The sequence below is a fragment of the Gouania willdenowi genome, chromosome 11 (genome assembly GCF_900634775.1).
Source record: "Gouania willdenowi chromosome 11, fGouWil2.1, whole genome shotgun sequence".
NCBI classification, from domain to species: Eukaryota; Metazoa; Chordata; class Actinopteri; order Blenniiformes; family Gobiesocidae; genus Gouania; species Gouania willdenowi.
The window spans coordinates 11,924,099-11,946,560 of record NC_041054.1 but is presented as its reverse complement, the minus strand read 5'-3'; the positions used below and the strand labels follow the sequence as shown (position 1 = coordinate 11,946,560).

General features: G+C 36.7%; 2 protein-coding genes and 2 non-coding genes across 5 annotated transcripts; all 4 read right to left on the bottom strand.

Annotated features, from left to right (window-relative positions):
* Positions 1–39: 39 nt before the first annotated feature.
* Positions 40–7,869, bottom strand: LOC114471968 (kinetochore protein nuf2). Its single transcript, XM_028460971.1, has 10 exons — positions 7,728–7,869; positions 7,319–7,360; positions 7,180–7,242; positions 3,952–4,026; positions 3,343–3,390; positions 1,649–1,703; positions 965–1,054; positions 812–875; positions 651–717; positions 40–513 (listed from the first exon to the last, which is right to left on the bottom strand). The coding sequence occupies exons 1-10, from the start codon at positions 7,732–7,734 to the stop codon at positions 401–403; spliced, it is 624 nt and encodes a 207-aa protein (XP_028316772.1). The 5' UTR covers positions 7,735–7,869; the 3' UTR covers positions 40–400.
* LOC114472706 (U8 small nucleolar RNA) lies at positions 4,169–4,301 on the bottom strand. Its single transcript, XR_003675178.1, has one exon. It is a non-coding gene; the product is annotated as a U8 small nucleolar RNA (small nucleolar RNA).
* LOC114472705 (U8 small nucleolar RNA) lies at positions 6,306–6,438 on the bottom strand. Its single transcript, XR_003675177.1, has one exon. It is a non-coding gene; the product is annotated as a U8 small nucleolar RNA (small nucleolar RNA).
* Positions 7,870–8,809: 940 nt separating the features above from the next.
* On the bottom strand, positions 8,810–21,628 carry grinaa (glutamate receptor, ionotropic, N-methyl D-aspartate-associated protein 1a (glutamate binding)). 2 transcript variants are annotated; one of them, XM_028461885.1, is made up of 7 exons: positions 21,376–21,628; positions 12,622–12,958; positions 11,526–11,632; positions 11,239–11,439; positions 11,001–11,129; positions 10,781–10,924; positions 8,810–10,593 (listed from the first exon to the last, which is right to left on the bottom strand). In XM_028461885.1, the coding sequence occupies exons 2-7, from the start codon at positions 12,923–12,925 to the stop codon at positions 10,444–10,446; spliced, it is 1,035 nt and encodes a 344-aa protein (XP_028317686.1). In that variant the 5' UTR covers positions 12,926–12,958; positions 21,376–21,628; the 3' UTR covers positions 8,810–10,443. The 2 variants fall into 2 exon arrangements, with proteins under 2 accessions (XP_028317686.1, XP_028317685.1); XM_028461884.1 differs by having other exon boundaries at positions 11,526–11,641; positions 21,376–21,626.
* Positions 21,629–22,462: the final 834 nt, after the last annotated feature.

Genomic DNA, 22,462 nt, shown 5'->3' with positions numbered 1-22,462 from the left:
CTCATAGACTCATGGAAATTTGTAAATAAGACAACATTATTACAATAAGACTATATTTATTTTGTAAACATCCTATTTTACTTTTCTATATTGTGCAAAGGAAAGACTGCAAAAGCTACAAAACAAAATGTTTAAATTGTTCCATTTTCATGTGAATTAACAACATTAGTATAACATTAACAGCATTTTATATTTTCACATTCACAACATGCCATGCTTTTTATTTAGGGAGAAAACTGTTCTTTGAAGAAGTAATATTAGAACTAGTTTAAAACTGAAAAATACTTAATACGGAATACACAATCTGTATTAACAGAAACCCATGACTAACACTGCTTCAAAAGTCAAAACGCACTTAAAGGCAGCTAAACAAGCAGCTACTACCTTTCATTAGTAGTAATTAGCAGTTTTGCCCCTCCTGAGTCTTTTCATCTGTGATCTTTAATGGCTTCTCTTTCTTCAACTCTTCCAGCTCCATGTTAAGATTTTGTAGCTGACCCAACTTCAGTTGTTCTGTCAGAAAAAGGGCCCAGTCCAGAAAACAAAGATATTTGGGAAGAAAAAGGCAGAATTGGTGAATTTAAAAAAGAACAAAAGAGAAAGTGCATACTGCTCACATAAGAACTGTCATAATATGGGATGACACATACCAGCTGACAACAGCTGCCGTTTTGTGTTCTCAATTCTCCGTAGCTCTTCTGGGAGTCTTTCCGGAGTCTTAACACAAGAATCAATAATGTCATCAACACAACTATGTTTGTAAAAGATTAACAGATAAATGCTGATCAGTTTTCTTTGGAAACAATCATACAAACAAAGAGTGAAGATTCTTGTGTTGCTCAATCACTTGATGAAGCTGGTTTTCAAATCTTATTCTGCCAAAACAATAACTCGTGAATGTTAATGAAATAAACAAATGTTTTTAGAAAATTTTAATTTAAACTATTAAACCCAAAACAGGTACCTCAGCTTTCTGTGTTTCATCTTGTATTCCTGAATCTTGCACTGATAATGCTGAAGCATTTCCTCACTTTTCTTGTTCTGATTTAAGTATCTGTAACAAACACACAATTCAGAGGACGAAGCATATCAATATCTTCACTTTCAAATACACATTTACCCAAAACTTTTAAGTTTCTGCAGTAAGATTAGCAGAATGTCTGCATTTGAAAAATTTTGTATTGCAATTTCTTTATTTATTTTTTTAAATCTAATTTACACAAGCCCATTACAGCAACCCTAATAAAATAAAACTTTCATTTATATATTCAATAAACACTTTAAACTCTTTTGGGGTTGTTTTTTTCCCTGCAGATGAGCTACTGGAGTAGATACCATGGATATTTTCTGTGTACTGTTGCTGTGGTTTAGTACTTTTTTCAGAAATGACTACTAAATGCTGTGGCCTGTTTTGGTCAGGATACTTTTAAAATAGATATTTTTAAAATATTCTGAGCCAAACTTCTAAGACAAAAATGGATCCGAAATGTAGACAGACATTCATGTACAGTGAGTCAAAGATAACATAATTTCCTAAGTTTGTATAAAAAGTGATAAATTACTGCCATCTAGTGTTACACACGATGGTTGAGATTTTCACGATGTGGTTGGAGGCACTCAGTTGTGATCTTTCCATAGTTATGTTTACCTGACAGACTCCTGCTCAGACTCTCCACACTGAATCTGCAGCTTCCTGCACAGCTCTAGGGAAAACCATTAGAGTAGTTTAACCAGTATCTCCATGAAAAACAGCAGCAAAACCGGTATTATCAAACATGATTATGCCATCTGAAACAAAATCCTCATACAAGTAAACATGGGCTACTGTTTATGCGAGGGCCACATTATGAACATTCATGTCAGCATTTAGAATAATGACCACTCTGAGCATCCGTACAGGGAATAACAAAGGGTTTGTGTGTTTTTGTTGTTGTGTGTGTTTTGGAGACATTTTGTGTGTATTTTTTTTTTTTATTCTAGTGTATATTTGTAGTCGTCTGGAGGGTATGCTACGAATCTAGATTGCCACTTATTGCGCTAACTTCTGGGATTTCATCAGTGTGCTGTCCTATAAAGCTCGCTAGAGCTTAATCACTATGGCAATTAATGGCTAACCTGCCCACGACCAAGTTTTTCTCTTGCTAGGATGTTAGCGAGCGCTAAAGCCCCGCCTCCTGACCAATCAGATTTCTTAGAAAACGATCTGCCCATTGTTAGATGATCCTGGTTGGTGCAGATCTGACAGCAGAAAATTATTAATGATAAATGCAATCTTTTCATTTACTGATGACATCCTTTAGGAAAGATATAGATTTATATCTAATGGACTGATCTACAGTCAGCTGATGAAGCCTGTGTCTCGATCGTATGCACGGACGGGTGAAATCATTCATTCATTCATTAATTCATATGTTGACCGCCTGAGCAGGGACATACTACGGTTAAACAACGTGCTCTCATCTCTCATCCCAGTGTGCGTGATAAATAAGTGTACTGAAAAGAAAAACGTGTGTGCTGTAATAAAGTTTAACTGCAGAGCGCTGTCCGTTCATCATCCAATGGATTAATTAATATAATAAATAATCTTGCTCTGTTGCGCATTCAGTGTCAGCAACTTCCTGCCTGAGTTCTCTCATTCCTGCCTTTTCTGTAACAACAAGGTTGTCTTGATCTGAATTATGGATTTGAATTATTCATCATTTTATACTTCAGCAACCTGGTTGGTACCGAGTTATGAAGTGAATCAGATCTGAGCGAGTATAAAAGCTCTGCCTCCTGCTGTGCGCTGCAATAATTCACTGTTGCTCTTCACTGTCATCATGGATTTACTGTATATTCATTACATTTGTTTAAGATGATAAGTTGTTCATTCATTGTGAAGACGCTGAGTCTGCCAGTTCTCTCCATTGATTGGTCAGACGCTGCAATCTCCACTCCTTTCATGTGCACGTATCAAGGCTGTAATCACTTGGCTTCAATTGGCATGTTAAGATCATAGGTGATTGACGGTTGTAAGACAGCTCCTGTCTGACAGGGAATGTTTGGTTAGTTGAAGCCAGCTAACGAAGATTAATCCAATCTAGATTCATAGCATAGACTCTTTGTGTATTTCTATTGATTTTGTTATTGGAGTCTTTTTAATTGTAATTTTGTATTTTTCTGTTATTTTTGTGTACACTTGTAGTCTCCATGTGTTTTTGAAGAAAACGTTTTTTTTGTCATCCCTTTGTGAAGTATCTCTGTTGTCATTTTGTATGTTTTTCTCTCATTTTGTAAGTTTTAGTTGTTTTGTTTTGTTGCCACCAGTTGCCAGTGTCAGCTCTAATGTGTTAGACAGAGTACCTTGTTTTTGTTTTTCAATTCCCTCCAGATGGTAAACATCCGCTTGCACTGCAAAAACAAGAAAACGACAAAATGGGACTAATAATTTTAACAAAATTTTAATGACTCTTAAAATGTGTGTGTGTGGGGGGGTTACCATGAACAGTTAAAAATGTATCGGGGAACATATAAATAAACCTGTGCATTCATAATCAGCTGATGATTTTTTCATTTATCCTATCGTATCAATGTAATGTAGCTTTGGAGACTATCCCAGCTACAACAACCATGAAAGAGATTATTTGCGAATAAATAGACAAAAAAATGCCTCCTGTTAATGGTCTACAAGACTAATCCAATATATCCAAAGGTTAAATTGGGCTGAGATGTTTTACAAAGCCATATACCGGAGTTGGAAAGAGGATAATGAAAGACAACCACAAAAATTCAGTTCAATATGATACAAATCTAATGAAACAATTTATTTTTAAATCAATAATCCGTGCCTATATTTTTGTCTGTTATAAACTTTTAAAGCTTACTTAGTGTGTTTTTGTAAATTTTGACAAATACGAGCTAAAACAATGACATCTATATTTCTCTGCAAAGTTTATTCCAAAACAGACTTACAAGTTTCCAGCTCCTTCTGCAATGTGTCACTGGTAGAGCTGAGCACACTGATTTCTTCTTCTAGGACTCTTTTACCTTCAATGACACAGAAAGCATCCAAACACTTACCTATGATCAGGTAAAGCCTTAACAAACATTCAAGGAAGAATGAACACAATATTTGTAAGCCAATATTACAACCTAACTATGACAAACCATTACTCTCCACAACAATAAAATCAGAATGGATCTTGAAAGGTGTTGCTGTTCCCATCAAGTTGGAAATATGAATCATTTCTCATTGAACCCCTTTCATCGTGTTCTACTACTCCATGATAGGAGTAACAGGTAAGGATGCACCTTACTGAAGAAAACCACTAGATAGCATCCAGACTCCTAAATGTGAACACGACAAGTATCTGGCTCACGGTTTTACTACTTCTGTGGCGTAAAGGCGCGTAAACTCCACGAGAACACATTTACCACCTTGATCGCTGTACTTTCTTTTTTTTTCCGCTAAACTTTATTCCAGTGGTTTTCAAACTTTTTTGGCTCTAATAATACCCCCCTTTCTCTTATTTCTGAATCCAAGTACCCCCTTTGCCCGACTAGCATTCTCAGAACACTGTGAAAAAACAACTCTAGATCATAATGATCTAATGAATGAGTGATAACACATTTGAAAGAATCTTACTTTGTAAATAAGTGGAACGAAACGATGATTTTATTTTTATAGTTTTTATCATTTCAGGTCATCTGGTGTGGGACCAAGACTGACACTAGTATTCTAGGGTTCTATAATTCCCATCATCGTTATTATGATTATCATTTTCATCTAAAAATAAAACCCCATATTTTGCTTTCATTTGTTAATTTTTTCATTCTCTCTCAAGTACCCCCTGTAATGCCATCACGTACCCCTAGGACAGGGGTCTTCAACCTGTGGCTCTGGAGCCTCATGTGACTCTTTGACTCTTATGCAATGGCTCCCTATAGCTTAAAAAAAAAAAACTACTGAAATAAATAGTTTTGTTTTTTTTACAGAGTCTATTAATGATTAAATAAAATCAAGATATAACAATTTGTTAACCTAAAAATAAATCACATTGTGCAATGACTCGGCCACCTTCTTACTTCACCTCCTGCAACATCTAACGACAATTAACTTCTCCTGCACCTGTCGCTAACCTTAAGTTTTAAATCCCTGGTAAAATAACTAAACCAACAAAAACACTTTTCTGGAAGAAAATAGAGATTCTAATTTTGTGGGAACAGATTCATTTAACCGCCAATGTGCCGGTTAAATATGCATGTTTTATGTGTGGCAAGAAATGAGCAATTAGCATGTGTTGATCACATGATCATGTGTTATCAAATTCAAGTTACTTTTTGTAGCCTTTCAAATACATTGACTAAAAAATCTTCTTTATATAACATTGGGTTAATGTAAACTGAGATGCGTAAGAATTCGAAATACAGTTTCATTTTTTAATGGGAATTTATTTTATTTTAATTTAAACTGTTTTGAAGTTGGCATTTACATGATCAATAAGTCAAATTAAATCAAACATTATTCTATTTAATTTTAATTGTATGGAATTTAATAAACTGTATTGTGTCCATTGAGAAGGTCTTTTTTTGGGCTCCGGGAGGACTTTAATCAGGGATTAAAGTGAAAAAAAATGATTTGACTGAAAAAAAATTGGCAAGCCCAACCCACATGGTATGCATTATATAGTGATTTAACAGTAGCCCACTACATCCAAAGTGCTTTTCCGACTCAAGCGGCTGCCACATAGGCACCTGCACACACCTATAAAACAGAATGACAATCATCAACAATCATCATAGTTTTATCGTACTAATTTAAATTGGTCTCAAAAAAGGCCCTTAAGAATATGGTCAAACAATTTAGGTTTCAATAATTTCAAGAAAGGTTTTACCTAGCTTATTTCCAGGTGAGATGAGGCAAAATGGTTCCTTTGAGAATAAAGGTTGCAGACCCCTGACCTAGGAGTACACGTTACCCCCATTTGAGAAAGACTGCTTTATTCAATGTGTCAAAATAAGCAAACAGAAAGCCATAGAATTAGCATGACGTATTAATGCTGGAAGTATTGTGGGAAATCCTGATATCCTTCTCAAACTAGTAGCTCCTCAAGGACTTGACTTTTATGCCACATCTCAAAGATTAGATATTTTACAAACACACGACATAAATACTCATGATCAATGCCAAGCATCCTCACAGAATTTATCTAAACACCTAAGCATGATCACCTACAGCCTTCACTCCACTACAAGGAAGACAAACCACTGTTTCTAGACCAATGAGACCATGAACTACTTATGTTGTTTTTATCAATTACAGTAAACTCAGAATGGATCTTGGAAGGTGTTGCTGTTCCCTCCAAGTCGGAGATATTAATCATATCTCATTGAACCCCATTCATCATGTTCTGATACTCCTTGATAGGAGTAACAGGTAAGGATGTACCTCACTGAAGATAGCCACTGGAGGGCGCACAGACTGATATAAGTGAACGCCACAAGTATCTGGCTCACGGTTTTACTGCATCTGTGGTGTAAAACTATGTGTATTATATGAGCCTACATTTAGCGTCTTGTCCGCGGTATTTTTTGTAAAATGTACGCCATATTTTTTTCAATTTGTCAAAATAAGTAAACGGAAAGCCATATGATTAGCATGACGTACTAATACCGGAAGTAATGAGAGGAAAACCCGATATCCTTCTCAAACTAGGAGCTCTTCATGAACGTGTCTTTACACATTTTGAGCTCCGTCCTTATTATAACAAGGACCTGATCCACACAATGCTTTGGAAGTGCCTTTAACGTACAAAAATGTAGTAAAAAAAAAACAAATCAAAAAGCGGCTAAAACTAGCGGAAGTGACCTCACACTGACGTAATTGGGCATAGAAGACGGCGATTGGTCAACAATCCAGGACAAAATTCGTTTAACATTTTTGAAAATTAAATTATTTATTTTTTTAAATACACACCACTTAGTAATTATTGTGCCACAATCATCACAATATAACCGGACACAATGACGACAAGAGTCTTTACTGAAAAACCTTCGACAAAACAAAAAATAATAAAGTTAAACCCACACACTATAAAATAAGAAGATGCATTTTGACATTTATGAAACGGAATAGTCTAATAATGTTATATATAAACAGTAATAAATAAATATCAACAGAATTTAGTTATAAAAGAATACCTTGTTGCAGTCTCCTTAGTTTGACCACCAGCTCTTCTACTTTGGACACCTGCAGGTCTCCATCTAACAGACGGTGTATTGATTACTAAAATTTATATATTAACTTTCATCTATTGAGTGTTTAGCTTTAAAAACTTACTTTCTTCCATTGTAGCATTAAATAGTCCCTCAAAGTTGATCCCTGTGAACGAAAGAAATTCACACAGTAGCTAGGCCATACAGCCGTGACAAGCTAAAACATGCTAGCTAAAATATATACACACCCTTTAAATAACGCCGAAATAGGTTAATTTGAGTTATTTATCAAACTGTTGGTTGATCACAAGATATCTTAACTTAAAAAAAAAAAAAATGCTAAAGATAAGTATAAATGAATAAAATAAAAATATATATAAAAAAAACAATATCGGATAGTACGGTAAAAATATTTCTGAAATAACTGATAATAGGCTAAATTACAGTTAAACAGACAGTGCACATGCTAACAGTAGGAGAAACATTCAGTGTCAGTCAGAAACACTTTTTAAAACAAGGTTTTTATGGCTGACCTTCCATGTTCTTTCAGATATGAAGGAGTTTCTCCAGAACATTCCAGGGAAATGACGGTTACAGTTTGAATTAAAATCGGTCGGCGCGCGCGTAGGCCTGCACCTAATGGCGGTTAATATGCGTGCGTGCTACAGCTGGATGCACATTTTTACTTTGTAAGTGACACGTGACACTACTGATTGATTTTGGTGAGAAAATCTCAGAATTTTCATAAATGTGGCCCAAGTAGGTTTTAAATCTAACTAAACCCATAAGCAGAAGTAAAATTATCGGACTACATTGATTGTAGCTTTTATAGGTACTTGTATTTTTTAAATATATTTCTGAATCAGTAATTTTACTTGTACTTAAGTACATTTTAAATTAAAAGAAGTAACGTAATTCGTTACAATTTTATATATATATATATATTATTTTATTTTTTTTAAGAATCGTACATTTTGACAAACCTTTTATTTTATACAGATGCCTTTGTGAAAAATAAATGAAGTTCCAATTGTGCGATTTCATCTCTTCCTTTTCAAGTTTATACATTAGATGATTACTGTATACAAGGGAACTGTCGCTAGATTTATTACCAAAAATAAGAGTGGGGGGTGAAAGTAACTAGTAACTTTGAGTACTATTTAGTTGAAATTGAGCTACTTTTTAACTTGTACTTGAGTATTTTATGTATGACTTACTTGTGGTTGTACTTGAATACTATTTCAGAAAATATTTTAGTTTTTTATTATCCTTTTAGATGCTGCTCCGATGATGTAAATGGACCCATGTTTTATTATTCTATTATGATTTTGCACCTGTTGTATTAATTTCTCCACAGCTCTGTACAGCACTTTGTGATTTTATCTGCAAAAAGCGCTTTATGAATGAATTACTTAAGTAACAGTACTTATACTTGAGTAGGACATATCAATACTCTTTGCAGCCACTCATCCTTCATTGATACGTTGGTTACTGTCTTTATTCATACATTTCCAAGTGAAACAGATTATGGATATAATATGATTTAAACACAAAACCTTGTGTTTAGTTGGAATTTTTTCAAAATATTAGTGTAAATAATAATTTCACACATTTATTAAGGTTTAGACTGTATTTATTTAATGAAAAGCAAACAGCAGTGTAGAGGGTTCCAGTACATCTTTGCTTTTGATGCAATACAATCTCAATAGACCTATGAAGTCCAAAACTTAATTAACCTTTACACATCAAACCACCAAGGAGTTCTATATACACACTTACACATAAGTTAGATACAAACACAATCCTTTAAAAAAGTTAAACCAGGCTGCCACACAACACCGTTTCCCCATGTAACAACACAGAGTTACACTGTGTCCAAAACCAGTACATGCAGAATAGGAGAGGGTCATGCAAGCGGTAAACAAATCAGCCCATCAGAGCAGGAAATACAGATTTAAATGTAAAATATATTATTCATCTTGTGTGTTTGCATGTTGCTATATTTTTGGCTCTAGTGCATGTTGGTTCCTTGAAGCTGTTTCATCCACCCATTTTCTAAAGCTTTTCCAGTTACAAGGCAGCATCCCTTTCACTTGAAGTGAAATTATGACATGCATATTAATAAATAACAGCTCTGGGGTCCTTTTGATAGATTAGATACAACATCTTCACACAACCCCATTAAGCTTAATGAGCAGCTAAGATAAAAAACAAATAAATAAAAAATCTGAAACCTTCAAGCCCGGAGTCTTCTGAACATTCAACTTCTCACTCTGATGAAAGTGTTCAGCAGCTACTTAAGTACATATTCATTAGTATCAATAAGGAAAAATAAATACAATACAGAACATTCACTTCACAGTAAAAACAGAAAGGGAGTCCTCAAGAAATGGATAAAAACGTAAACAAAACCTCAGTGTGGGAACAACTTCAAAAATAAAAGAAGCATTTTCAGAATAAAGTGGTAATACATATCTGTGTTTGACATTTACATCCAGCAACAATCTTCACTCTCATCCCAAAAAAAAAAAAAAAATTAGTGAAGGAATTAAACATCTGAGAACATTGTTCCCAAACGCTGCCAATCCTAACATGCCTTCAGAGGTTGGCGAGGGCTGGGTGAGTGATACTGGCTTGACTTATAGTCGTACACATAACTATTTACATTTGTGACAAGCAAATTAGAGGAACTCCTTTGAACTCTCTTACTGCGTCTTTAGTCATGTGTCTGTATGTGCCATGCTGTACTTCACACCAGCAGGCTGAGGGAGGGAGGGACATAGCTCTGAGAACAGCACACACATTTAAAGGAGTAGTAGGGAGTTGTTTAATATTGACATCTCTTTAGCTCTATGGTCTAGTAGAAGCAAGGGACCCTAGCAGCGGGTGTACGGAGGCACTCACACTGGCAATCCAGGTCGTGCTGGGCTAAAGCACACACACACACTTTAAGGGGAAACTTTAAGTGCCCCCAAAGTGTGAAGTGTGTACAGGCCTGGCCTGGATTCCCAGTGTGAGTGCCCGAGCAGATCCTTCTAGTCTGACTGCAACTGTGTTAGAGGAAATTAGATTTTCCCCTTTTTTCTGTACGTGATGAATTCACTCACTGCTACTTATTAAATGAATAGAACCAAGCAATTTCTTGGGTTACAGTGAGGAGAAAGTGAATCGTGTTAGAAGGAAACACCATGTAAGTCATGTTCTGTAATACATTGGGGGAGTATTCTCTGTTCTCTTCAAAGTGCCGTCTCATTCACGGGAGCGTCCAACAATAGCCAGGATGTAAAGGAAAATGTTGATGATGTCAGTGTAAAGGTTGAGGGCTGCAAATATGTACTCCTCTGGACTCAGGGCCAGCTTCTTATTGCCCAGGAGAAGCTGGGTGTCAACGGCCAAAAACTGCACAGAGGACACAGCATCAGTAGTCAGTCATCATTAGTTGTACCAGACTTAAAAAAATAAAGCATTTTTTAAAAAGCACTGAATCTAATAAATAATTACGATACTGTTTTTCTCAAATACTTGGAGATCCAAAAATCTGAAAAATTAAAAAAAAAAACCCTCTGTCTTATGACATGGAACTTACGCAGGTAAAGAGCAGCGCCCCCAGTGAAGCATAGACAATGTGCAGGATCTTGTGACGAATGAAGATGCAGAGGATGGAGAAGAGCAACAGCACAATCAGGCACACAAACAGCACGCCCCGGCAGGAGGTGAAGTCATACTTGCTCTGTGAAAAATACCAAAAACACTGTAATTAGAGGCCGCTTTAGTTTGTTTGACACATTAACAGGTGTTGTGCTGACCTGAAGTGAGAAGAGGACAACAGTAAAGCAGACCACCGCAGTGATGCCCACAGCGATGATGACAGTTTCTGTGTCGTAGAAACTGGCAATCATGCCCACCATGTAGGAGAGGCTCAAAGTCAAGATGGACTGAAAGACAAAAAGTCCCCTTTAATTTCCAAAAATCATTGATATATTTATTGTAAACAAACTAACTAAATGCTATTCTGTGCTGCTGTGGTAGGTTACGAATACTTACTAGAGCAACCAAATTCCAGGGATGCTTACGGCGGAAGTCTCCACAGCAGCTGAGTAGAATAAGGGCCACAAAGAAGACTGCATAGGACACGTAGTACGTCCACGGATTACGGCGGACAAAGATCTTGGCATCATCGACAAAGGTAAAGACAGCCACAAAGGAGAAGGTGATCGACAGCTGCACTGTGAGAACCAGGAAAACCTTTAAAGAAACAAAAAAATGCGTAAACATGTGGACACATCTTAGTTATTTTACACGTTACAATTACAAAACACAGAAGAACCCACTTTTCTGATGAAAGCTTGTCGAATGCTCTTGTCCTCAAAGCCAGAATTGGTGAATTCATCATTGTCATAATAAGATGGAGGGACATCGCCATGGTAACCAGGGCTGCCTGCAGGTTCTTAAACAAGAAAAGTATAAGACACTTCACGCCATTGCTAATGAACCAAAAAAGTTTTTAGCTTATACATGCACACATTTACAATTTACACAACACATGTAGGGGAGAACAGGGTTGGTTGTCACAATTTCTATTCTTGTGAGAATATCTCCTCATCAACACATGTTGGAATGGTCATTCCTACATTACACGATGGGTAGACATCCCTCCCTGCAATCTCTTGGTCTTCTATTTTGAAGCGTTATGTTTCCAGTATTTTAATTTATCCCAAACATCTTGGCAGTGCTGCTTTACTTTCCCCTCCCTGACTGCCATTATCATCACAACTGACAGAACTCAGTCTTTTTAACAAATCTCCTTCCAATGCTCCTTTACATAAAATACACAATTCAACATTAATTTCAATTAATACGTCCTCCTTCATCATGCTTTTTAATAGTAACATTTTTTTATTATTATTATTATATATTTAATTAGAAATCTTGCCCAGAAAAAAATACTGAAATGCTTAATATTTACAACCTGACATGAAAAATAACCAAGTCCTGTGAACATAGATGTGAAAATGTGAAAACTACCAACTGGAATTTGTGGCGAGTCACAAAGCTAGCAACCATCCAGTAACTAACTGGCTAGCTAATGACAACCTAAACTGTAGCTTTACCTTCATACTTTTCAGATGTCAGAGGTTTTTTGCTAGACAGAAAGTTATTGTTGCGTAAACGAACAGAAGAAAAAAGTGAAAAGTTTAACATGTACAAATTGACATGAAAAAAAGGAGGACTAAATAGATCCAATCTGTTCTAAATTCTGACCATTTCACCTCTAATTAAGGGTGACGGCACCCTCTATTGGGGAAGTTATAAGGAGTGTGACAACAAACCCCGTTCACCCCTAAAATAAATAAAATAGAGGCTATGAACACATTCATGATGACCAAAGCTTATCTCACCTCTCACATATTTATTTTAACAACTTACCAGTGGGGTCCTCGGGAAAACCCGGCTGTCCAGGTCCTTGCTGATAAGGCCCCTGTGCATAGGGTCCCTGTGGATAGGGCATCTGAGGGTAAGGCATTTGAGGATACGGACCAGGGGCAAAACCTTGTCCCACTGGGGGGAACCCGGGCTGTCCATATCCACCAGGCGGGGGGTACTGTCCCCCTGGGGCTTGGTTGTAGTTGGGCGGGGGCATGCCGAAGCCTGGCTGAGGGGGTCCGTACATGTTATTGTGGAGTGGGTTGGCATCACCCATAATGGGGTAGCCACTCTTGTCCTGGGACATGGTGTGGAAGTATGCTCAATAAGCAGCAACAACCTAGGAAGAGAAAGAAAAGTTAGAAATAATACATTTAGCTCAGCTTTATCAGGAGGAGAAGCAAAAAAAAAAAATTTAAAAAAAAGAATTGACCATGTGAAGCAGCAGTTGTTTTTTTATCAACTTACTCATCTATTGCTGTTTCTCTGTGTATGCAAAACATTTTATATATTATTATCCATTGTGAGCAGGTATTCATCCAGTTTAATCAATTTAGTTTACGGTTTTAATGCGACAGGACGACTGACAAGTTTAACAAAGACCTAGAAAAAAACATTTTGCAAAAAAAAAAAAAAAGGATAATTGTGTTGGTTTGTTGACTTAAAGATGTTAAACAACACCATCAAGCGGTTATTCTTGTGAGCCTCACTAGAAGAGCTTAAAATCTTCCACTGATGGGGTCTGAACACAAACCGGTGAATAATGACACTCAGACATCCCACCGTAACGATGGGCTGTGGAGGAAATGTATCGTAAAAGTGTGAGTGGTCACGACTAAACAGAGGAGAGTAAACACGGTGATGCTGACTGGGTTAGATCCTGGTAACAAATGTACCATTAATGCTCGGCGATACAGACCAAAATTCCTATCTCAATATTTTTACTCAAAAATGCTGATATATGATATAAATCTCAATATTTTTAACTCAATAAAGTCTTACCAGAAAGACAATTATAGATAAAATTTTCTGATGAAAAATGCCACACAGGCACATTTATTAACAAACAGCTGCATGATATGTGCTACCTTTGGATGGCTTTTTCTCCTGTAAGGGGACAGCACGTGTGAGTAAGTTCTGTCATGGGACATGTTCGGGGGAAGGGCTGAGTTTAGACATATTCACTAATCCATTTACAGTGCTTTTCATGCTGTTCTGAGAACTTCTAATCAACAATTGTTGTCCAAAATAAGCTATAATATATATATATATATATATATATATATTGATATAGGCAATACTATAATTTTCTATATTGCCAAAATAGAAAACCAGATATATTTTTAATCTTGATATATATTGCCCAGGCCCATGTACTAATAATCTGCTGTACCTCACGAACAGATGATGTGGGCCACTTCTGGAGTGAGCCAACCCCATCAGAGCCCCTTCCTATTCACAGACAACACGTTTATTTTATTTGCCTTTTAGTGCAACATATATAACTCAACCAAAGCAGAGGCCAGAATCTCAAGGCTGATCTGTGCAGCTGCCAAAAAAATCTGCTGTGCGGGAAAGGAAGTTCAAAAGAAGAGATAAGAAATGTGGTCCTTGGCCTCTGCAATACCAACTCCTCTTGCTGGAACACATAGAGAAGCTCTACACACTTTTTTTCTTTCTTGAACTCATCTCAACCAAAATAACAAATTATACAGACGTACAAAAGCATCCATTCACCATCAGATTAAATCTGTTTACAGCTTTTCCATCTCCATCAACAGCTCCTCCCCTCTTTCCAGGTCACACTAATTTACAGCGAGCATTATGCAATGTTGCCTTATTTCCCCAACAAACAGATCCGGACACTAATGTGTCTCACTGCCTGTCCATCACTGGGGCGATGTAATGACACACCGCCAATAGATGACAGTCTCCATTCAGAACAGAACAGATTGTATTGTTAAAGCTACAGTTTAACAGACTATGTGAGATGTTGTTAAGGTAACAGATGATAGTCCATCTGGGACATGATCAATGATTCCACCACATACTACGTAACACTGGCAAAGCACGTGATCTCCTTTCAAAAGTGCATGAAAATCATTTATTTAGTTTGTATTTAATGAGTGTTTACTTTCATATAAAATCTGAATAAAATGAGTGGCCTGTCCTGCACCCATGTGACAAATGACAAACCCTACACTCTAATTTCTTTTATTTTAAAACCAAATTAAATCAACTGGCTGTTTATCTATTGAGAAAGAGACTTCATTCTTCTATGTTTTCTAAATTTTTTATCTGACAAGTATTATTACTGTGACTAAACCTGTACAAAAAAAGTGATTTATCCATTTTTACTGTGCGATTTGAGCAACTTCATTTTGGATTTTTTTTTTAACATCACACTACAGTTCGCTCAAGTTTGCCATTTCTTATTTATTAGAGGCTTTACAGTCTTTATGTTGACAGTGTTACTAATGAAGATTATTTTTCTTAATTTAGTAGTCTTTGTCTTCATGCATATTTTGGTGTATTATAAGATTTGTGTTCATATACAGTATATATCCTGTGTCAATCAATGTTATTATTTCACATCTGTTTTTAAAAAACCCTTACAACATTATCGGCATCAGCGCCAAAAAAATCCCAAATCGTGTCGGGCTCTAATATTAATCATGTAAATCACAGTATATTTGCCTATAGCTTAAAAAAGAAAATTAATCATTATGATGTCACATTATTCACGAAGAACACAAAAATCTGAATTAATGGTGATCAAATAATGTGTAGGGGAGTGGTGGCCTAGTGGTTAAGGACAGCGGGCTTGTAATCGTAATTGGAGGGTTGCCAGTTCGAGTCTCACCCGAGAAAACACTGAGATGTTGAACAAGTCCCTTAACTACCAACTGCTCAGCTGCTTCCCGGGCGCCACATCATGGATGCCCACTGCAGTCCCCAGCTATGGGATAAACAGTGTTTGGTGCTTCCCAATCTCCTCTTCAGGAAGAAGTGAAGACTCCATCCTCTACTTGAGGTAGTATGAGGGCGCTAGTTCTCGCCACCGACCAAGAGTATTTCTGAGAGGAGTGGCAACCCCAGAAATTACTAGCTTTGTAAAGCGACTAAAACATGGAAATCATGTGGTCGCTCGCCTGAGGGCTTCCCCCAAAAGAAAAAAAAGTTCTGTATGCCAAGGAGACAACATAACACATTTAAGCACTCCTTTTATAACACATTCGAAAACCATCTGAAAAATACAGTTTAAAATTACGTGTGCAAGTAAAAAGGTTACACAAGATATGAGTTGGCTTTTAGGCCAGAGTTGTAAAAAAAAAAAAACAGAAGGGTCCCTTCAAGTGTTTTACAGGTATGATATTTTCCAACATTTATTTGAAATCTAAAAATGTTAATACTTTGCGACCTACTAGCACTGAGCGCGAACACGTTTGAATTCGGCAATGAAAAGTTGGAAACCATAAAACTATTAAATACAATTGTGTGACTTAATAAGTATCATGTGAGGTTTGTTTTACTTTATTCACGCTTAACATTTGGTGAAAGATTTCAAATCTTCTTTATTGAGATGACCACCACTGAGGATTAAGACTGTGCCACTATCTCTGGCGCCTGCTGTCAGTGGGCTGGGGGAATAGGGTTAAAGGGAAGGATTCAGTGGGCTGGTCTGGGAGCAAAGTTAACACAATTAGGCTGGGACAATACCTCCAAAGCCCATATATAACCTGCTATGTGTGCATGCCTGAGCGACAGCAGAAAAAACAGAGACAAAACAGGAATGAACGCACATGGGGCTGTAACAGACAGTGTCATAGGCACTCGTAGATGCTCGGAGGCTTCATTTAAAATGCTGTAAAATCAAATTAATCTATCTTAGAAAGTAATAAGAAGAATAACTAAAGTGTACAATTTGACCTATTTAACAAAACCAGCATCAGAAACTATGAACTTTTACAGCTATGTTCTATGAACCACATGAGAACGCAAAACCGTCACTGGGTGGATTTCTGGCAGTTGTCATTGTGACGTACTGTGTCAGCAGCAGCTCTGATTGAGACAGCCATGCAGACACCTTGCCTTCTGGAAGATGGTTGCCCCATCTGCTAGTTAGGTAGTTAGCAGGGCAACGCACGATGGCAGTGTGCTGCCACAGTGAAATGAAAAACTCCTGCAGCATTGTTCGGACACCATATTCTCTCTCTCTTTAGGTATGTTTGAAAGGCATCACAGATTATATTAAAATAATATTGAACAGAAATGCAGACAATGAAATAAAGAAAGAAAAAATAACTTCACCAAGTTCAATGTCCCATTTCTATTTCCTTATTAACTCATCTAGTGTTAATTTGTATTTAAAAAGCTGATTTAAACTTAGTTTCAGTGTACTGAGAAAAATTTTTTAGCAGTTAGTCGTAATTTAGTCATCAGAAGCTATTTTCATTGTAATCTAATTTCCGTTGGCCAAATATATAAAGATTTAAAGCTGCTTGAGGCTATATTTTTTAAAAATCCGATATAAATCCATAGTGTAGGTCTCATAGATCAATAAATTAAAGATAATTTGCTTGGCTCAAAAAAGAGATGTAAAAGGTTAAAATGACTCCTCTAAAGTTTGTTTTGATCTCCACTGCACTTTTCAATTGTTGGTATTTCCCGTGATATGACCTCATTCCTACGAATATCATCTCTAGCAGCTTTGAGCACTGTGAGCAGTGAACCTAAAGCTTAATAGAAACTAATGCAAACTATATGTTTGTATGGCACATTTCATACACAAGACGAGCCAATGTGCTTTACCTGATTAAAAGTAAAACTTGGACAGAAATGATCAAATAAATAAAATATAATTCTAAAATGTGTTTCTTTTAGATTTTAAGTGTATAATATGAATGTTGAAATTTTAAATTACAAATCTCCTGTAAAATGCTGATGTAGTTTGTAGTTGTATCATATTAAAATTTTATAGAGTATAGCAATAGCTAGTTTTATTTGATTGAACTGAAATGCAATACACTACTGTTATTGTTGTAAACAATATAACACAAGTAACCTAGTTATATATACATTACATATTTATACATTACATATTTACAATTTTTTTGCTGATACCAGACCGATATCGAGGGGTATTGCACAAAAGTCGGATAAATACATCCAGGATAAGGAGAAAGCGTGCTTAGATTAAGTCTGGTCAGTGCTATCTTGGAAAAATTGGTTGCACATTTGCCGAGGCTGGATAAAAATACGAGGCTTAGGCTGTGTCCGAATAGTCTCTCCTATCTCCTTTCTTATCCACTTTTCCTTAACCTCGTGGATGACATCATGGGGTTAAGGAAAGGTGTTAGGAGAGGAGTTAGGAAAAGGTGATGACTTTTTTTTGACGATCAGATGCACTTCCACTAGGTGACATAATAATCCTATGGGCGCACCTCCTTTCCTCAGAAAATTTGAACGCCCTTTTATTATAGCCCCACCACTTAAACACTTCTGGTGGTTAAAGAACAGCGGATAGGAAAGGAGATAGGAGGGAATATTCGCCTCAGTGAAGCCAGCTGTGGATGTTTGAGATAAGTGGGCGTTCACTGATTTTTTAAGAACATGAATTTTGATCACAGAATCACCGATGAAAGTATGGATCACGGACGTGCAGCTTTGTTTACGCCTGCAAACAACTGATGCTTCTGCAGCAGGATGAAGAAATAGAAGACACGATACGGTAAAATGGAACAGCAGTGCTGCTAAAAAGGATGAAGAGAAAGGCTGGCAGACCATAGCCGACCGCCTTAATGCATAAATATTCCAAAGATGTAGAATTAATAAAGTGAACTGCTATAGTTACAATAAGAGGAAGTGGAGCTGATCACTTTTTTTTTTTAAAAAATCACTGATTATTAGATTTATACTTTTTGTTAAGTTTATCATAGAATAGACCTTTATTGATCTCCCAGAGGAGAAATTCACAAGCTGGGATTCAAACTCGGGTCTCGCACATGGGAGGCATGAAATCTACCACTGCTCCAGCATTACAACAAACCATAACTGGATCTGTCATCTTTAATTTGACAAAAACATAAAATTAACTCCAATAATCTATTTAAACCAAACCGCTGACAGCCATTCCACAAGCAGGATTTATTATTAGTATTACAAAATAGCCAGAGGCCTGACAGAAAAATAAATGAATTGAATAGTTATTGTAAAGTAAAAAAGTGAAGTCAGAATAATGTGAAACCCTTCAGATCCATCAGTACAGTATCCATTTTCATATTTTCAGGACACACTTGGGAAAAAAAAATATCTTCTATTAGTTACATTGCAGTCATAATGAGTGAGGTCAGATTGTTCTGTAACTTTTCAGTGTTGGTGTTTTATTAATAAGGAAAATATTCCTAATAAACCATCTGCCTTCTCACTTTCTTTCATTGCTCAAATCTTATATTTTTATATGTTCTTTTCTCTTTATATGCATGGCAGCTCTGTCCCATTGGTGTGTGAATGTGAGTGTGAATGAGCTGACCGGGCGACCGTGGCTCAGGTGGTAGTGGGTCGTCTTCTGATTGAGAGGTTGGGGGTTCGATCCCACTACCTGACTATGTGTCGAAGTTAGGGATGTAACGATTCACTCACCTCCCGATACGATTCGATTCACGATACTAGGTTCATGATACGATTCTCTCACAATTTATTTTACAAAATGGGACTGTAGACAAATTTTTTTTTTGGGAAAAAAAATAGAAAATGTACTATTTTCCTTTTATTTTTCATTGTCAAAGGAATTCCTTGATAAACAATTCAAAACAATGCCATTTAACTAAAAATAAATCTTGAATGAAATAAATAAAGGAATAATACAAATGAAAATGAAGCCTATTAATTTAAATTCTGGTTCTATAATAAACAATGTAAAACTGCATAATAGTTCTTTTTCTTTTAAAAGTGCAACTGAAAATGTATTTTGTGCCTTAACAATTGGACTTTAAAAAAAAAACAAAAACCTGATTACACTGATTTACGTCATATTTGTTTGGACCAGCAGAGGGCGCTGGTAACACAGTGGTTGGTTGGCATGCAGATATCTTGCAGTGAAGAAGAGAAGCTATGCTAGCAGACAGAGCTAATAGAAAACGTGACTTTTACAGATATTCAAGTAATATTACAGATATTCTTTCGGTGCTTAAGGGGTAATGAATCATTTATTAACATATTTAAGAGTAGAAGGCGGCCAGAAACAAAGTATTAGCAGACTCCGCCCGCCGCCTACACTTGCTGGTTAAAAAAAGTACTGCGATTCAATTTTCAGAAAATCGATATCAACCGTGATACCTATGAATCGATTTTTAACTGCCTTACGATTAATCGTTACATCCCTAGTCGAAGTGTCCTTGGGCAAGACACTGAACCCTAAGTTGCTCCCAGTGGTCGACTAGCGCCTTGCATGGCAGTCCTGTCCCACTGGTGTGTGAATGTGAGAGTGATTGGGTGAATGAGCTGATATGTAAAGCGCTTTGAGACTGCTTCAGTGTGTTGATAAAGCGCTATATAAAATCAAATCCATTTACCATATGTAAAGCACTTTGTGACCGCTGTCTGTGAAAGCTGCTATATAAATAAACAAACATAACTTACTTACAGATAAACTATGATAATAATAAAAAACATTAAAACCAAATGTCAATTGAAAAATTAGATGACTATTTATACTATTTGGGTGAAGAAACATGTAGAAATACCATGGATATACTATTCTGTAAAACACTATTATCCTGGTTGTTAACCTGCTTTGCAGCGGGTTAGCTGTACAGACTATATCACCATGGTTACTTGTCCTGGATGTACTTGGACAGCTTTCGTTCAACCGACTTGGGGACACATTTATCCAGGACAGCCGAATTTTTCAGGCTTTATCCCCTATCATGGTATCTTGCAATACCCCCCAGGACACGTTTGATAATAAACAACTCATCAATCTGTCGATAACAATTAATAGCTTGGATTTGAATGGACAGCAGAGGGAGTGAGAGAGGCAAACAGCCGTTTATTATTAAATGCTGCTGAAGGAGAACGTCTACTATCATTATGTATTAATGTGCTGCACATTAACATTTGATTAAAGCAAACATACAGCTCGTGTGTGTGTGTGTGCGTGTGTATTAAAGGCCTAAACATGAACATGGGTCAGTCATCATCATGGATCCACCTGCACCTGCTGCAGACACAGCGCAGCTCCATGTTTAGGCCTCAGCGGATAAAATGCGACATCACATCAGCTCTTCAGCTCCGCCTAGTGTGTCACAGCTACACGCTACAGACCGGCCACCATTACAGCACGAAAACCGAGCCAAACAACACGGATATTTATTTACAAGCAGCAGCTCGACGCGCCATGATAGGATCCATGTCTGTCTCTGTGTGTGTGTGTGTGTGTGTGTGTGTGTGTCGCACTGTGACCAACACACTGCGTTTCTCCGTCCACAACGGCCTGCTGGGCTTTAAAGGCACGCAGAAGCTACTGTCTGGCTTTATTACATAATAAACACACATGAGTGTGCTGCAAACGGCTGGATTACGGTCCAATTATCTGACCTCAGTATGGCGACAGCTGTGACGTGCTGACAGAGAGACGCCACAACAAACGGAGCACGCACACGTCATACCAATAATTACCAGCGTATAATAAGGTCATTTAAAAACAACGACAGAAATGTTAGGTTTTTATCAGCCAACACTGCGCTGCGGACTCACCTTTGGCGTGTTTTCTCTCCGAGCAGCCGCAGAAAACAACTACCGAGGTACCGGGTCGACCGTTAAAGCTGCTGACGACAGCGGTCACGTGACCCGTGGGACCAGACTTGCTGCGATCCACTCAGCAACGTGTCACCATGACGACATGTTCCAGAAGCCAGAACGGTTCGGCACGAGATCCCCGCGCGAGAAAGTTCTAGATAGATCCAGATATGGTAGTCAGTAGCACCGAGGACCATGAGTCATTATCAGCAGTCTAACAGTCACAGGACACATTCACTCACATTTATCCTCATTCCATAACAGAGCAATCAGATGATCACAGCTGACCGAACAGCATTTTTATTATTTATTATATATATTACACATAATAAAAGCATTACCCTCCATAATCCTACAGACACTAAAAATGTCAGGGTTGGGATCAATTACATTTTTCAGTTACAATTACGTTTTCAATTACAATTCAGTTATTTTTAAATTACTTTTTATGTAAAAGTGTTTTTAAGTCTCTAATGTATGTGTTTTATATTTGCTGCTTTGTTAATTCTATGTTTTTTTCGTTGTTATGTTTAACTCTGCTTGTATAAAGTGTCCTTGGTTTTTTTTTTTTAAAGGTGCCTGTAAATAAAATGTATTATTATTATTATTAATAATAATAATAATAATAATAATGATGATGATTACAATGACCAGCATTTTTCCTATTACAAGTAAATTATAATTATTTTTCATCCTGAGAAAGTCAATTACAATTAGATTCCAGTTACTAATGTTTAATTACAATAATCACAATTACTGAGCCTTTAATAATAACCTCATAAAAGTTAACTTTACTCTTATGTTGCCATCTCTTATGATAACGGCCCCAAATGAGCTGAAAATACACTAACAACAAATCTATCATCTAATTTTTTTTCTATCTATTTTTAAATGGTAAAATGTGAGAAAGCTTGATATGAAACATATTTTGATAATGGTTAACTACATATGTGTAGAACTGTACATAGAACTGTAACATGGTTCCCCAGTTTTGTGTTAAATTATAGTTGACAATTTTTACAGAATTGTCATGACAATTACAAAG

Bases quoted from the DNA above. Each gene is read 5' to 3' on its own strand.
- LOC114471968 (XM_028460971.1), bottom strand. The intron at 4,027-7,179 runs GTATTCTTTTAT...GTGTCATTGAAG, and splicing joins ACTAAGGAGACTGCAACAAG to GTAAAAGAGTCCTAGAAGAA. The intron at 514-650 runs GTATGTGTCATC...TTTTTCTGACAG, and splicing joins ACGGCAGCTGTTGTCAGCTG to AACAACTGAAGTTGGGTCAG.
- grinaa (XM_028461884.1), bottom strand. From the start codon at position 12,925: ATGTCCCAGGACAAGAGTGGCTACCCCATTATGGGTGATGCCAACCCA. The intron at 11,440-11,525 runs GTGGGTTCTTCT...GTTTCTTTAAAG, and splicing joins GACAAGCTTTCATCAGAAAA to GTTTTCCTGGTTCTCACAGT. The intron at 10,594-10,780 runs GTAAGTTCCATG...TCCTCTGTGCAG, and splicing joins GGGCGCTGCTCTTTACCTGC to TTTTTGGCCGTTGACACCCA.